Source organism: Sturnira hondurensis, unplaced genomic scaffold (assembly GCF_014824575.4).
Source record: "Sturnira hondurensis isolate 20B ecotype Veracruz unplaced genomic scaffold, ASM1482457v3 Scaffold0009733, whole genome shotgun sequence".
NCBI classification, from domain to species: domain Eukaryota; kingdom Metazoa; phylum Chordata; class Mammalia; order Chiroptera; family Phyllostomidae; genus Sturnira; species Sturnira hondurensis.
In genome coordinates, this window is record NW_028082364.1 from 928,303 (window position 1) to 943,781 (window position 15,479).

General features: G+C 51.4%; 1 protein-coding gene across 2 annotated transcripts in view; it reads left to right on the forward strand.

Annotated features, from left to right (window-relative positions):
• Positions 1–15,479, forward strand: part of DOCK2 (dedicator of cytokinesis 2) — a 357,524-nt gene that overhangs the window by 49,551 nt on the left and 292,494 nt on the right. For both annotated transcript variants that reach the window (XM_037057743.1, XM_037057741.1), the window contains exons 11-19: positions 1,608–1,683; positions 2,618–2,694; positions 3,178–3,303; positions 4,518–4,642; positions 9,722–9,820; positions 11,566–11,638; positions 11,750–11,853; positions 13,602–13,785; positions 13,891–13,988. In XM_037057743.1, coding sequence (XP_036913638.1) covers positions 1,608–1,683; positions 2,618–2,694; positions 3,178–3,303; positions 4,518–4,642; positions 9,722–9,820; positions 11,566–11,638; positions 11,750–11,853; positions 13,602–13,785; positions 13,891–13,988 — 962 coding nt within the window. The remainder of the gene's footprint in view (positions 1–1,607; positions 1,684–2,617; positions 2,695–3,177; positions 3,304–4,517; positions 4,643–9,721; positions 9,821–11,565; positions 11,639–11,749; positions 11,854–13,601; positions 13,786–13,890; positions 13,989–15,479) is intronic.

Below are 15,479 nucleotides of genomic sequence, written 5' to 3' on the forward strand. Positions count from 1 at the left end.
AATCCCTCTGGACCATATGCACACCCAGGGGTTCAGGTTCCTCACTTCAGAACACGCTGGTCTTCTGTGATCGCAAACCAGCCGCCTCTCAGCTAGTCCCCTGCACTGCTTGCAAAGTGGTGGAATGGAAGAAATCAGCTTATACTGCGCTGCTTTTTTTTTTTTTTGTAACCTGGCATCGTTGCTAGCTAGCTAAGTGACAGTGGGCAAGCATTTGCCCCAGGGCCCGAGTTGCATTATCTGCATAACGAGAGACTTGGATCTGGTTGGTCCATGGTCTGCATTGAAATGCTCTGACTCCTTATGAGGGGCTCTCCTGACATCGCAGCATTCTTGTTGAGGCAGTGAGGGTTCGTCAGCCTTACCTCAAAGTGTGCCTTTGTCCCTCAGCTGCAGTCTGATCTCTCTGGGTTTCAGGTGACAGCAATCTGGTAGAACTGAAGGGTTCAGAGATAGGGTGTTTCAGGCATGGCTGGATCCAGGAACTCAGATGCATTTATACCTCTCTATCTCCCAGCTCCTATGTCCTCTGATTCTGAAGAGGGCTTTCCAATTAGTAGGCAGAATATTGGCGAGCTGGTCCAGGCTTGCATCTGACTGGCCTAGCGATCCAGGGGAAAGAGGCAGCTCTTTCCCATTAATTTCAGCAGAAACCCCAGGAGCTTACATCGAGTCGTGTGGTCATCTCCAAAGCACTTCCTCTGGCCGGGGGAGGGGGGAGGTAGGGGAGAAAGTGTGGTCCTGTGAACGCCCAGGTCCTGTGAACACCTGTGGAGCCAGAGGAAGGTTGCTGCACCTAAGCCACGCCCCCAAGCATGGGTGAGGGGAGACCATTAGATGGTGAGAATAGATGTCATTCAGGTTCCAATGGCAGTTTCTCCAATCTGCTCCCTCACTCCCCTCCTGAACTCAATCTAGTCACTGGTTGATGATTACTCGAGCCGACTCATCATTTTAGCAGCTCCCTGACCAGTCCCTGGAGTGTTTGAGACATGTCACATTAGGGGAGTTTTGACTCTACTCGACCAGCTCTTCTCAGTGCCCCCCACCCTCCCTAACCCCTTCTAGATCCCTGCTCTGAGGCTGGAGTTCTTCACCTTGGTCTATGGGCCTTTAGGGGCTGATATAAGAAGTTTCTGAGGATCCGGGATCCCTCTGGAATGGCAGGGTTCAAGGTTCTTATAGTCCCGTGTCTGTGCACAGAGCATGTTTTTGAGAAGCAAACAGATTTCATTGGCTTCCCAGATCCTGCAGCGAGTCACTGCTCCCAGGTTTTGTAGGCACAATAAGTGTGCAGTGTATATATGTCAACTCTGAAACAAACTGCTTAGTTCCATAGTAATCACTCGGACTCCTTCTTCTTGGCTTCTGCTAAACCACTCTCTCTCGGAGGGTCCCGTGGCCCGCTGACCCCCAGCCCACTTTGCCCAGAGGTTCAGCTGGGGCTGCATGCTGTGAACACATCGGGGTCTGTGCGTGGTCCGCCGCTGGCTTGCCCACCCTCCTAGACTCTCCCAACCCAGCTTTCTGCCCTATAGTCTCATCTCCTTGTCATCCCTTCCTGGGGGCAGGAGGACTTAAACTATTCATTTCTCTTCTTCTTCCAGTTATGGATATAACGGACATCATCAAGGGGAAAGCAGAGAGCGACGAGGAAAAGCAGCACTTCATTCCTTTTCACCCGTGAGAGAGTCTCCGTGTCTTTCTCTTCCCTGAAACCAGGCCCTGTCCCCCCTGAGGGCCACTTGGTTCTCTGGGTTGCTGATGTCCGGGTGGGGCCTCCCCAAAGCAGGGCAGGATGAGAATGATAGCCAGGGCCCTCGAAACCAACCAGCTTCTCACCCATTCATTTGTCCAGGGGTATTTATTCAACAGACTTTAATTGGAGGCTGGCAGAGGGGTGGCCACTGGGCTGGGCATGGAGCTCGAGTGGTGACCCAGCTAGACATGGCCTGGTTGTCATGGTGCTTGTGTCAGGGTGGGGAGTGAAGCGGGTTGTCAGCCAAGGGTGAAGGCATCACGCACAAGTCTGCCAGGAGCCCCCCAACTGTGAATCGGCAGCGTATCAGCTACGTATGACAGGAAGCCCAACCTCCTTCTCACGGGTAGAAAGGTCCACTCCTGGAGAGGAGGGTCGTGAGGAAGGTCAGTGTCCTTCCCCTGCTCTCGCGGCCCCTGTGAGAGAGCAGCAGCCCCAGTTTGAGAATGCTGTCCTTACTCTCTCAGTCCAAGGACGGGCCCAGAAGGACGGTGTTTGGTCACAGGTGGCGGGGTCAGTGACTCTGGTTAAGGCGGGTGGTGGGGACCTAGCAGGAGAAGTAGGGTCTTTGCCACCTTGCAGGGCAGAAACTCCTTTAAGGGACTGGGAACCTTCCTCCTTCAGAGCTTTACCCAGGAAGAAAAAGTGGCCTCTCCTGGTGGCATTTATTCGGATTCCCAGATCTTGGGGCCGCATTGCTTCTCGGTGACATATGTGCTCTCTGAGGTGGCATAGGCTGGCTCGCTCCACACCCACGGTGCAGGGAGGGTCTGGGCGACTCTGGAGCGCATGAAACCGCAAGTTGGGGGCCGCACGAGGGCATCCTGTGAACATTTTGTGCTCTCGTTTCCTTTCCAGGGTGACAGCTGAGAATGACTTCCTACACAGTCTGTTGGGCAAAGTCATAGCCCTCAAGGGAGACAGCGGAGGGCAAGGTGGGTACTGTGCCCAGTGGACTGGGCCCGACTCTGGCTCCGGGGCCCTTGATTCTTCAACAAACAGATCGGAAGTCTGAACCCAGGGAAAGCCAGCCTTCCTTCCAGACGGACCATCGCAAAAAATGGGATCCGTAGAAATGGAAGGCCCATCCCCTGAAGCTGGGAGGCGTGTCCCACTGCCCAAAGGAAAGAGGAACTCCCGTATTCCGACTCTCCTTTACGGCAGGCACTTTGATACACTGCCTCATTGGGTCTCGTCTCTCCCGCAGCTCTGAGAGATAGGTGGTGTCACCCCCACCCTGCAGAGGCGGGGCGGACACCGCTCGGAGGAACTGGTGGGATTCACACCCAGAGAAGTCTGGCTCCGGACGTCCGCTCTGGCTGCTCCCCTTCAGAAAGTGACCTAGGGGAGCAGGTAGGACGGAGGCGGAGGGAACACCTTGAGGAAGCTGGCTCCTCACAGCGAGCCTTCCCTTCCAGGACTCTGGGTGACCATGAAGATGCTGGTGGGTGACATCATTCAAATCCGCAAGGACTACCCACACCTGGTGGACAGGACCACCGTGGTGGCCAGGAAGCTGGGCTTCCCGGAGATCATCATGCCAGGTGTGGCCTTGCCCCGGGCTGGGTGGCGCTCCAGCTGGTGGAATCCTTTGGACAGAACCAGCTCCTTCCTTTTCCACTGCTCTTCTCTAGTTCTCCCTGAAAACAAGTTTTGTATCTACACAAATCTCCTATGCGTCCTCACAATAAACGCAAATATATAGACGTACACACGTACTTCCTTCCCACGAATGGGACTGTCTCGCCCTTTATATGCTTTTTTGACTTTATATAGTTGTTCTGCAACTTGCTTCATCGCTTAGTAATTTATCATGGACATCCTTTCTACTTTACTCCCTGTAGCGTAAGTCCATTCTTTGGGGGAGAATATTGTCGTTCTCTGACATTTTTAAAGTATTCTTTTATTACCGAAGGACCCCATGCTCATTGGAAAATGTTCAGATAGCTTGAAAAGGTATAAAGTGAAACATGAAAATCTCCCTCAAATCTCTGCCTCCAGAAGTAACCACTGCTATTAACATTGTCCACGTGTGTATGAAATAGAAGGAAAACAACTGAGATTTTATACGATTCTTTTGAATGCCCCCCCCCTTTTTGTTTTAAACCTCCGTCTTGGACTTGCATCCTCAACCGCTCTAACTGCTCTCACTGCCTTCCTTGCTCAGTCACGTGGTGGCCCGGGGTGGCCCGGGGTGGCAGGGGTCTGGAGGGTAATTTCTTCCCGTCTGCCTCACCTGAGTCTCAGTTTCTTGTGATCCCCCTTGGGATTTTCAGTTCTTCTTGCCCCTCATTCCTAAAGACCTTTCTTACCTCATCCCTGACCCTGTGCTCCTTGGATGTGCGAAAACACCCTCTCTGCTTCCATGAGATAAAAGATCCGTGAATGTCCATGGTGGTTACTGATAGTCCAGGATCCGTCCTACTGGAGCTTTTCCTTGCCTCCCCAGAAGATGGCACTAGAGGATGAAAATTAAATGATGTTTTTGGAGAGAAATACTTGCCCAATTTTGACCATCCTCCCTCCCTCTTTGCTACTGGTTTTCCTTTATCCCCTTGTTACCTACTTCTCCAGCCTCCCGGATGAAGTCAAGTGCCTTTTCCAAGCAGTGCTGATTTTAATTTTATTAACAGACGTCAAGGCGGGGCCCCTCCACTTGCTTCCCCCTTCCCCTCGCCCTCTAAGTCAGTGTCTCTCCAGCTGCCCGGACTCCGGACTCCGACTGACTCTCGTCTCTCTCTCTCTCCTCCTGCCCCAGGGGATGTCAGGAACGACATCTACATCACTGTGCTCCAGGGCGACTTTGACAAGTACAACAAGACCACGCAGAGGAACGTGGAAGTGATCATGTGTGTGTGCGCGGAGGATGGCAAAGTATTGTCTGTAAGGACCCCTGCTCTTGCTCCGGGTGACAGGGCCCCCTTGGGCGCTTCCGCTCAGAGAGACTCGCGTTTCCCACCCGATCCTGCTCTCTCACTGCCAGCTGCCTTTGGGATGGCGTTAAGTAACGTGATCTGCACCTCACCGTGTGGTTAGCACAGTAGCCCGTGATAAGACCTTGTGTTGTGATTTTTCTCACACCAAAGCAGATTTTTAACATCTGTTCCTTTCCTTTCATGGACCCTTCTTCTTCTTTTTTTTTTGCCTTTTTGCTTGGCCTCACCTTGTAGGTTAGCTTTTTTGCAGTTAGAATATCGTTCTCATTGAAACATGAGCCGGTTTATTCAGGCCAAGTTCATTGCAAGAAAAAGGATCAATACATTGCCTTGGGCTGGTGGAGGCTCAGGATGTGTTCAAAACAGACATTCCCGACACTTAATCTAACTCCCAGCGCTCAGCCAGAAAGCCTGGTGGAAAGCTGAGTTGGTAAATTGGTCTCCAGAGGGCCGGCAGAATGCATTCAAGAATGCAGAGCACATTGCTGTAAATATTTTTACAGCATATGTCCTGGACAATATTTGTCATGTGCGTTTACATTTATTTACTTATATTTCCTTTAAGGTTGTCAGCAGGTGTGTCCAGTGTGGGGGAGGGTTTTGTGTCTCCTTTTCAGAATCAATTGCATCAATTTCAGAAAATGAAATCGCCCTCAGCAGAAGTTTCAGCGTGGGCCAGGGTTCCTCCTGGGCCACAGTAGGTGACCAGACAGCGCAGTGGGGTGGGGGGGTGAGCACTGAAAAGTCATCTGCTCTGGCCTGGGGCTGGAGTGCAGGCCGACTTTGCTCTCCTCTACCCAAGAATAAGCAGCATTATAGAGACGTCATGACGTGCCAGGCACCGTGATAAGTCTGATGCATGACCGTCATCATCCCCACTTTTACAGGCGACACTGAACCTTTGTCAGGTTTTCCCAAGGTCATGAAGTCAGTATAAGGCAGGGGGGTGGGAGCAGATTCTGGGGTTCCAGTCCTCTTTCACACTTCACTGTAAGGCCTCTGTGTTTCAAGACTACATCTCTCATTTTAAAACAAGGCTAATAACCAACTCTGTCAAATTCCGGGGAAATTCATAATTATTTTTTAAATGTAAAGAAATCCTCACAAGTGCCTTTTTTCATGTTCATCAGGACTGGCCCCATTAATTAATACGTAGCTGAGCAAAATCCAAGCCTTTAACTCATTTTTTTATTGGGTTCTGAAACTTTTCTGAAAAAATAAGTGGGAGAGACACTTTGCTCAAAGGAACATACAGGACGAGCAGAAGGTTTTTATCCGAAAGACTGCTTGCGTTTCACAAATGTATAGACCACGGCCTTGAAGTTATTTTTACCCAGCTACCCGTTGGAGAACTTTTAAACCTCGGCTTCATTTTTAAAACACAGATATGCTTGCCTTCAATGTTGCCTAAGGACGAATTAGGAAACGGTTAGCGGGAAAGCAGGCATCTTATCTCGTCTGAACCCTTCTTGCTTCTCCCTCTGCTGCCCTTCCAAGTCTCAGCGCACCAGGCCGAGCAGGTGCACCCAGAGGCCTATGTCGGCAGGCACGATGGGGGCTGGAGTGCAGAGGCAACCGTGCGTCGTGGTGAGCTGCGCTCCAGATCACCACGATCTGCAGGTCCGTCGTTAGGGATGTCATGGGGGAGTTCAGTTGACTGACTATTGAAAATTGCTCAGGAAGCCTGTGGGAGGCTTGGCTTTCTCTCCCTGCAGAGCTGATATCACCGCCTAGTGAAGTGTCTCGCAGCATACTCAAAGCACTCAGCACTCCCGTTTGGTACTGGTGGGCTCCTGTGGGGACCATCTCACTTGGGGATAGCAACTTGCCCCAGCTGCACACTGCCCTTGGCAGAGCAGGGCTGGAGGACAGAGTAGGTCGTATTTGTCCTTGGCTCACTTTGGGGTTTCGACAACCTTGCTCAGGAAGGGCCACGGCCCAGACGCTCACGGGGTGGGCTTTGGGATTGAACAGACGGGGTTCAGATTCAATCCCCTCCTATTAGCCGTGTGATCTTGGGCAAGTTTATGTGTGTATAAAAGAGGAATAATAATCTCTTTCTCGTGGGGTTGCAGTTAAGTAAAATAGTAGGCATACGGCGCCTGCGATGCAGCAAATACTTGGTAAGAGAAAGGAGGGTAACATACAGGGAAGGCGGACGTACTACAGGGTGGAACCCTGGGAAGGAATGGAGGGGCTTCAAACGGGCAGTCCAGTGTGGACCCCTGAAGCAGGTTGAAGGAGAATCAAAAAGGCTCAGATGCCAGGCTGAGAAGACTCTGCTCTTCGGAGACCAGCTGGTGTAAGCTGGTGGAGGTGGGGTGTGGGGCAGTGTGGTGCAGTGGTTAACATGGCTCCCTCTGGGGCCAGGCAGCCAGGCTCGAAGCCCAGCTCAGCCTAGATTAGCAGGATGACCTTGAGCAAGTTACATGATGTCTCTATACCTAAGATTCTCGGTCTGAAAATGAGACCAGCAGGGGCACCTTAAGCTTGTGAATATCAAATAAGGTGATCTACATAATAGGTGTTCATCACAGTTAACCGTCTCTCCTGGGAAGGCACGGTAGTCTCCAGGCTTGATTCCTGCCTCTGGGAGGGACGCTGAGCCGCGTCTCCCCAGGAGGCAGCCTGGCTGGTGTAGAGTGCTGTCTGGCTCTCAGGGCGTGTGCACATGGCAGTGTCGTCTGGTCCTCAGGCGATTCCTGCCAGGTAAACAGGGCCTGTGTTGGGGGCCTGCTGGTCCTCCTGCTGAAGTGTGCCTGCCAGGGTCAAGCCAGCATTAATCCTCCAGGCTTCCTGATTCCTGCAAGGGTTTCCTTCAGCTGACCTGCAGCCAACTAGAGGCTCTTGACTTGTTCCCTGGGGACTGTGGACATAGGCAATGGGGAAAACTGTTAAACGGGTCAACTCGAGACGTCCACAGATTGGTGTTTCCCAGAAAAGTGGGCTCAGTCCCTGATCACGATACTCTCTAGACACACTTGGTAACGTTCACTTTATCTCCAAGGTGGTGAGGATGTTGGGCCCCGCTCAGAATAACGCTGAGATTTCCCTCCAGCCGTAGGCAATCAGAAATGTCCGTCGTCGTCGGGACAGTTTTGAGGCATTCAGTTGCCTGCTATGCAGCAATTTTACTTTCACCAGAGATAGATGTGTATTTTCAGATTTTATAAGCTAGATGGTGATTCACTGGAGCTACGGAAACTCTAAGCCCATAAATGTCACTAGATATAAATCTTGGAAGGCTAGAAGGCATCTAGGTTGTTCTAAAAGGAACACTGGGCAAAGAGCAGAGGGTCTGAGATAGATACCAGCTCTGCCCCTTTTTGGGCAAGTGAATTCACCTTTCAGGGTCTCAGTTTACTCAGCTGCAAAATGGGGGTAATGATGGTGATCATGAGGGGGGGTAATGAGGGCTGAATCAAGTGATGTAGTGCATTTGGAGGGCTTAGCATAACGCTTTGGCATAACCTTGTGCCAAAAAGCACTCTCTGAACGGTTAGAAAGACCTCTGAAGTATGTTTTTCATTTATTGTTTCAAGAATTTCTGAAAGCGTTCATCCCAGTGAAAACCAGGAGAGTTGGATGTGTTTCCTGTTCTCCAGTCACTGGTTATTCTTGTTTTTATTTTCCCCTTATTTTTAGGGGTAAATCCTGAAAGGGCAGATCCATATCCTTATTTTCAAATAGATTCAGTGTGGCTGCAAGTACCATATGTCAACATCATGCTGAGCTCATTCTTTCCCTGTAGCTCGGAAGAGGGAGCTGTCCCAGGAGAGAGGCGGGCCTCTCCTTCCCACGGGTTCCCTTGGTTCACCAGGGGTTCCCACATGTGTCCAGTTTCGGTCGTTCAGCTTTGGGGTGGGGTGGGGTTGGGGTCAAGGATCTGTTGGAGACTCTGATAGAATCTGGGGTGAGGCATGGACTCTCACCAATAAAATGCTCAGAAGCACAGTTTTGACCTTGGGGGGCTTGGAACTACAGCACTCACGTGACTGAGTTTCTGCAGACTTGAGGTTAGAATACGCAGGTCTGGCATGAAGACCTCCAGACCAGCCCCTTCTGGGTGAGCCCAGCCTCAGTCTTTCTTGGTGGCCCAATAGCTAGAATGGACAGAGGGAGCATTAGCGGCTGGCATCCTCTATTGGATGGGAACTCCTTGTTACTCGGAGGGTGATTTTTATGGCAAAGAATAAATACCCTGTACAGGTGTGCTCCCTCTATGCTCATTCTGCATCTCTGCAGAGTGCCCTTCCTGCAACTCTGCTCAGGGCCCACTTGGAATCTTTCTTCAAGGCCTTCAGCTGTCATCGCCTCTGAGAAATCTTCCCTGAGTCCTCAGCTGGAACTTAAGTGTCTCTGCTCTGTGCCCCAGAGTAGTAAATACATATGCCTGTCATCACATCGCACTGCACAGTGATGTGTCTGCTCACCTACCTAATGGTCCCGCCACCAAACTGTGAACCTCCGTGGCAGGTTTAATATCCAACTTACTCCCGTGACCCAGAGCTTAGCATGAGCCTGGTCCCCGGAAGATGCTTTGTCACTGTGGGCCCCCTGGGCCCCGCGGCCTGTGTGTCTGAAGCCCAAGCTCCTCCCACCCCTTCTTCAGCTCACACTGACACTGTGTCGTGTTCACATCAGCAATCCATCGGCACAAGCTGCTGCCTGACCGAGCCTGTTGGTAAACTTTGTACGCAGACCTAGGAAGCAGATAGGGTTAATGGGACTGGCAACCCGCGGGAACTCCAGGGCAGGTCACCACTTACAGTGGGCAGCCACATCAGCCCTGGCACGCTCCAGTTGTTTCCAGAGTGCAGGTAATAGAATTTCTGTAGCTAGGCAGCTGTTGCTGTCAGGCTGGGGGCGTTCACGTATAAATCTGTAACGCAGAAGGGCTGTGATGGGTACCGGGCAGAAGGGTTGGGAAGGGTCCCAGGTCCTAAGGCGCTGGGGCCAACGTTACCCAAGCACGGGAAGTGGCAGTTCTGTAGAATTTTCCCTCTCTTTGCTTTTCTTGGCACAGAATGCAATTTGCGTGGGAGCAGGGGACAAGCCCATGCACGAGTATCGGTCTGTCGTGTACTATCAAGTCAAACAGCCACGGTGGATGGAAACAGTGAAGGTAACGATGATGATGGTGATGGTGATAGCAGCAAACATGTATGCAGAGGCTCGGAGGCACCTCCTAAACATCTGAACCAGCACCCCGGCCCCGTGTCCCGTGGCGTGTTGGGCGGAGGGAACAGTGGCCCATTGGGGAGCACTGGGGTTCTCTTGAGCACCCTTCACGGGCCCAGGACCTGGGCACTGCGGAACTGGAGGATGGCCCTCTTGTGGACGGTACCCAGCCCGTCGAGCTGTGCCAGTCTTCTGAGCAGTGCGCAGTGACAGAACTTGTGAGCAAATGTGAAGCTATAAAAGGCCACTTAATACCTGCAAGTGGCATTCATCACAGCTCTAGTCACATCGCCAGATTGTCACACTGAGCAGAAGGGAACGGCGTGCATTGGGAGAAGAGTTTGGAATTAACTCAGTGAACAGTGAAGCTGGATCACAGCTTCCAACGTCTCTGCCGAGTAGCTGGTAGCAGCCGTTGCTCAGCCCCTGCCCGAACCCAAACTCAAGATGTTCCCATACGTGCTTTGCAGGGATGCCTTTTCAGTCCTCAGAGGTCCTTGCCTAGTCACCCATATTCCTGTGTTCCTCAGAGGGTCTCCCCAAACTCGCCGCCTTCAAACTGATAGCTGGCCGAACTTGGGGGTCTGAAAGCTATTGCACCAAGGAGGCGTTCTCTTCTCCGAGTTCTCTTGCACCCCAGTCATATCTCTGCGTCAGCCCTTGTCCCGTGGTTGGTGTCCCCGCGTCGCCGCACGCGGACCCCGAGCTCTGTGAATTGCAGGGCCCTTCATCAGCATGGCCAGCGCCTCGCGTGGCCGGAGCCCGTAGTAACCATTGAGGATGCAGGGAAAGAACAAATTGGGCTGCAGCTGCCAAAGAGGCCCTCGGCTCTTTTGTTCTGTGTGACGCACACGAATGGGGCCTCTTCAGGCTCAGTTTTCATTGTCTGGAGCAGAAGACAACCCAAAGCACACATCTGGTTGGATTTTAGTAGGCGTCTGTACAATGTAAAGCAAAGTGGTTTCTCGGAGGTAGCCGAGCTTCTCTGCCTTGGCCTGAGCTGTGCATTACAGAGAGAGCCGTAGGCTTTGGTGGAGGGGGGCGTGGCGGGTGGGGGGGCAGGGGGCAGTCCAGAGGCAGGCCAAAAGCAGGCCACCCACTGGACAGTGAGGCTGTGATGACCGAGGACTGATTATCTCGGCTCAGTGTCCTCGGTGACAGAAGCATCTGGCCGTGTGTCTAAACAAGCTTGGTAATGAGCCCTAGGATTTACTCAAATATTATTGGATTCCAGCATTTTCATTAATTTTCATAAATGGGAGTCCTCAGGCATAGCCCCTAATGACCGCTGTCAATTTGCTGAGCCCCGCTGCCATCGCCAGCCCTCCCGGAGTGAGTGAGGAGAGCGTGCAGCGCGCGGCACTCTGCAGCGCGGCGCGTCCTGTGCTCAAGTTATGTGACTTTTACATCAATTTGGGGAGATTCATTCTCCCTCACTGTAATTTACAGTCTTCTTTTCATTGGCTGGGATTGCAATTTGCCAAATGGATTACATTTGCTGCTTTATTTGCTCTTCATAGCTAGTTCTTATGTAATTTATTTACAGTTCATCGGGCTTGATGGGCGGGCAATAAATCAGCTCACAGTGCTCTCGGTTACATGGTCAGGCTGCCTTTGGGGGGAGGGGGAGGGAGTGGGGGGGTGCTGTGTAACTCATGGTTTCCTGAGCTCTTGTTTCTGCCTGCGGAGGTGGCCGTCCCTATTGAAGACATGCAGAGGATCCACCTACGGTTCATGTTTCGACACCGGTCATCCCTGGAATGTGAGTAGCTGACGCAGTGGCATCCCCGTGGCACTCCTAAGGCAAGAGGAGGGGCGTGGCTGGGTGGCCCCTGTGCCCTTTTCTTTCCTGACCTCACAATGCTGTTTCCAGCCAAAGATAAAGGAGAAAAGAACTTTGCCATGTCCTACGTGAAGCTGATGAAGGAAGACGGGACCACACTGCAGGACGGGTGCCACGACTTGGTGGTCCTGAAGGTACCCTGAGTTGGAACTGACTCTGTAGCAAGGGGGCTGCAGGCAGCAAAGGGGAGATGGTGGGATTGCTTCGTGGTTAGCAGCGGGGACCCCCGGATCACACCCGCTGCGGCTCACCAGCTGTGTGGCCTTGTGCCAAATCCCAGCCTCTCTGGGCCTCCGCTTCCACATCGGTGGGCCCTCGGGGAGTAACTGTGAGAATTACATGAGGCGGTTCATAGAGATATGAGAATGGTGGGTGCAGGGAACACTCAGTAGATGGAGAAGACTTTTATCACATGCAGAGAGGGCCAGTGACTCTGAAAGGCCCTCTGTGGGACGTGCAGACTGCCACGCCAAACACTGGACAGATGCTTCACTGTGGCTTCTGGGAAATAGCAGGACCCAGGGTCCCGATCCCACCGCCAGCCAACTGCAGACTCATCTCACATCTCGTCCTGAGTCTCACCTTCCTGTTTCTTAAGTGGTGATGGGAATATTTATGACAAACCAATGAAATGACCCATGGGAAAGGGGACAGATGTCAGCCATCGTTATTTCTGCATCACAAGACTTTGTGTTCAAAAAGTGGGAAGTGTGTGCCTTGATGACAACTGTGTGCTTTCCAGTGACCCCTCTGCTGACAGCAGGCTGCCCCTGCCGACACCTGGCTGGAGGCAGCACTGTGGCTGCAGGGCCAGGCCAGGTGGTGAGCGCAGGCGCCATGCCCTTTGTCTTGGCTTTCTCAGCCTTGGAGGCTGAAATGGCTCTTTTGTCCGAGATCTGCATGGAAAATACAGTTTCATCAAGGTTTTATGACACTTCTCTAAGTCTGCCCGACTTTTTCAAACCACCCCACCCCTCCTTCTGGGCAGCCTCCGTTTCATCATTTAGGACATACCAAGGTAGTTCTTGGCTTGAGAGCCATTCTCTCTCAACAGACTGCGGACTCATTGAGGGTGGAGGCCCTGCTGCAGTCAGTTTCCCTTAAGGAAGGTTTACTTAACTTCCTTAAGCCTCAGTTTCCTCTTCTGTAAAATAAGGGTAATAGTATCCACAACAGTTTCAATTGTTGCGAGGCTTAAATGAAGTGAACTAAGGCATATAAGGCACTTAGAGTGGCATCTAGTTCCGAGTAAGGGCTCAATAAATATTGTCTCTCATAATGCTTACGTCTAAGCTTCCATTTCAGCATGCTCGGGACTCACCTGGGCATCACCTAAGGGTTCCATGTGCGTTACTGCCATTCAGTCTGCTCAAACTTGATAGGAAGTAGGCAATATGATAAAGTCTCAGCTTCATCATGAGGAGAATGTGGCACAGAGAGACCAAGGCGTATGTCCAGGATGGCCCAGCGTTGGGAACGGTAGAGCAGCGTCTAGAGGCCAAGCCTTTCAGACTCCGGTGCCTTCGCTGTCCGCTTCCTTAAGCTGATTCCTTGCTGGTGCATGTGTGTATTAAGATCTCAGAAGTTTGGGATGAATGAACATGCCCTGTCTGGGACATGTCCTGTCTAGGAATCTTCAGTTTCTCCATGAATGAAGTCCACAGAGCCCTTAACTGGCGGATCAACTCGTTGTCCATGAATGTGACCTTGGAGAAACAGCTCTGCCTCACCAGCTGTTGTGTATTGTTTCTCTGGTGAATTCCTCACTCTTTCTGACCCTCCCCACTCCGCACCGTGTAGTTTGGCCACCGCGGGCTCTGTGTCGCGTTGGGTGTACGCCCCCAGCTCAGGGACAGGACGTAACCAAGGTGTTTGCTTCCAGGGAGACAGCAAGAAGATGGAGGATGCCAGTGCTTACCTGACCCTCCCCTCTTACCGGCACCACATGGAAAACAAGGGGTCCACTCTGAGTCGGAGCTCCAGCAGTGTTGGGGGGCTCTCTGTCAGCTCCCGGGATGTGTTCTCCATTTCTACCCTGGTGTGCTCCACCAAGCTCACCCAGAACGGTAAGGGGACCCCCGAGCGGTGCATGTGTGTGCAGACGCAGGATGTCCTGACGGGGACAGTGTAGGCCAGCAGTAGTAATTCTCCTTGTCTGCACTCTGTTTTAGTGGGCTTGCTGGGTTTGCTGAAGTGGCGTATGAAGCCTCAACTGCTGCAGGAGAATTTAGAGAAATTGAAGATTGTGGATGGAGAGGAAGTGGTGAAGGTCGGTCCACCTACCAGTGACATAGTTTTGGGTCACATGTGGCTTGGGGAGGAAGGGGTGACTTTTTTTCTGACAATGGAACAGACTGTGTCAGAGTGCCATGAGAAAACGTTACTGGGCACTCTGGGGGGTGGTTTGGTTGAATGACGTTAAATGTCGAGCTGCAGACAAGTGTGGTTGCTCTTAGTTTCTGGAAATAGAGCAGTGTGAATGTGGATCCCAGCTCACCTGCCTGCCAGCTCTGTGTGATAACATTATGAATACGACGTACTTCTCGGGGTTGTTGTGAGCATTCAAGGTGGTGATATTCAAAAGTTACTCAGCACAGTCGCTCTCACACAAAGCACCCAATGACTAAACTGGAGCACACAACGTACAAAATGCACCAGAAGGTAACTTACTTTTGTTGTTACGAAGTGCTACAGTATTATGATCCCTTAGTACTGCCTACACACGACTGTTAGGTATGAAAAGTGCTCTTGGTTTCTGGTGCTCGGAGAACACGGTGCATCAGACACAGGAAGGGAAAGACGCCAGGGCTCACACGGTAAGTGGAACGAGCAGACAACAATGCAGATGTCAAGTGTGTGGTTGTGTCCACATGGTGGTGGAGAATATAGCATCTGAAGTTCAGATCTAATGAAAGCCACCCTGGTCTCCAGCGCAGTGAGCTGGGGCAAGGGCTTCCCGAGGTCCTGGTGATCCTGTTTCCAGTAGGAACCTGGTACAGCTGGTGGCTCTGCGAGGCGACATCTTCATACGGCAGCTGTGTCTTGAGGGCCTCTAGGAAGTACTGACCCACCCCTTAGGAGGGAGGGGTTTCACAGTTTAGTTACTTGTCTATGCACAGAGGAAATACAGTTGAATTTCCAGACCAGTGCTTCAAACGTGCACTGTTAACCCACTTCCCTGGTCGGGCGGAACTGGGAATTTCCCCAGACATCCTTCTCTAAGGTCCGTCAGCTTCAAGCAGCTTAGAGAAAACATCTGGGAGCAAATTCCATTGTCTCCTTTTTTGCAAGTTTGTTATTGGACTATTTTATATATATGATTATATATGATTATATTATTTAGAATTAGTATTAATACTATATTATTATAGTATTATTTATATAATAGTATATAAACAGCTGTTTACTGTGTATATATAGATAGTAAAGTATGTACAGAGCACTTATTTTAAAAGTACAACTCAATGTACAGGGTAGGGCAGAAGTAGGCTTAAAGCTGTATGTAAAACAGTGTTTATTCTTGTATTATCATTTGTTAGTTATTGTATCATTTTCTGTACCCAAAACTGTAAACCTGCTTTTGCCCCACCCTGTATTTTCACACACGCGGATACTCGTGTACCCACTCCCTAGACCAAGGTCCAGAACATTTTAGCATTGCAGTGGGTTCCCGCATGTGCTTCTCAGTTACCCACCTGCCCACTGGGGGTCACCACCAAGCTGACCACCATCGTCGCTGATGGGGTTTTGCCTGTTCTTG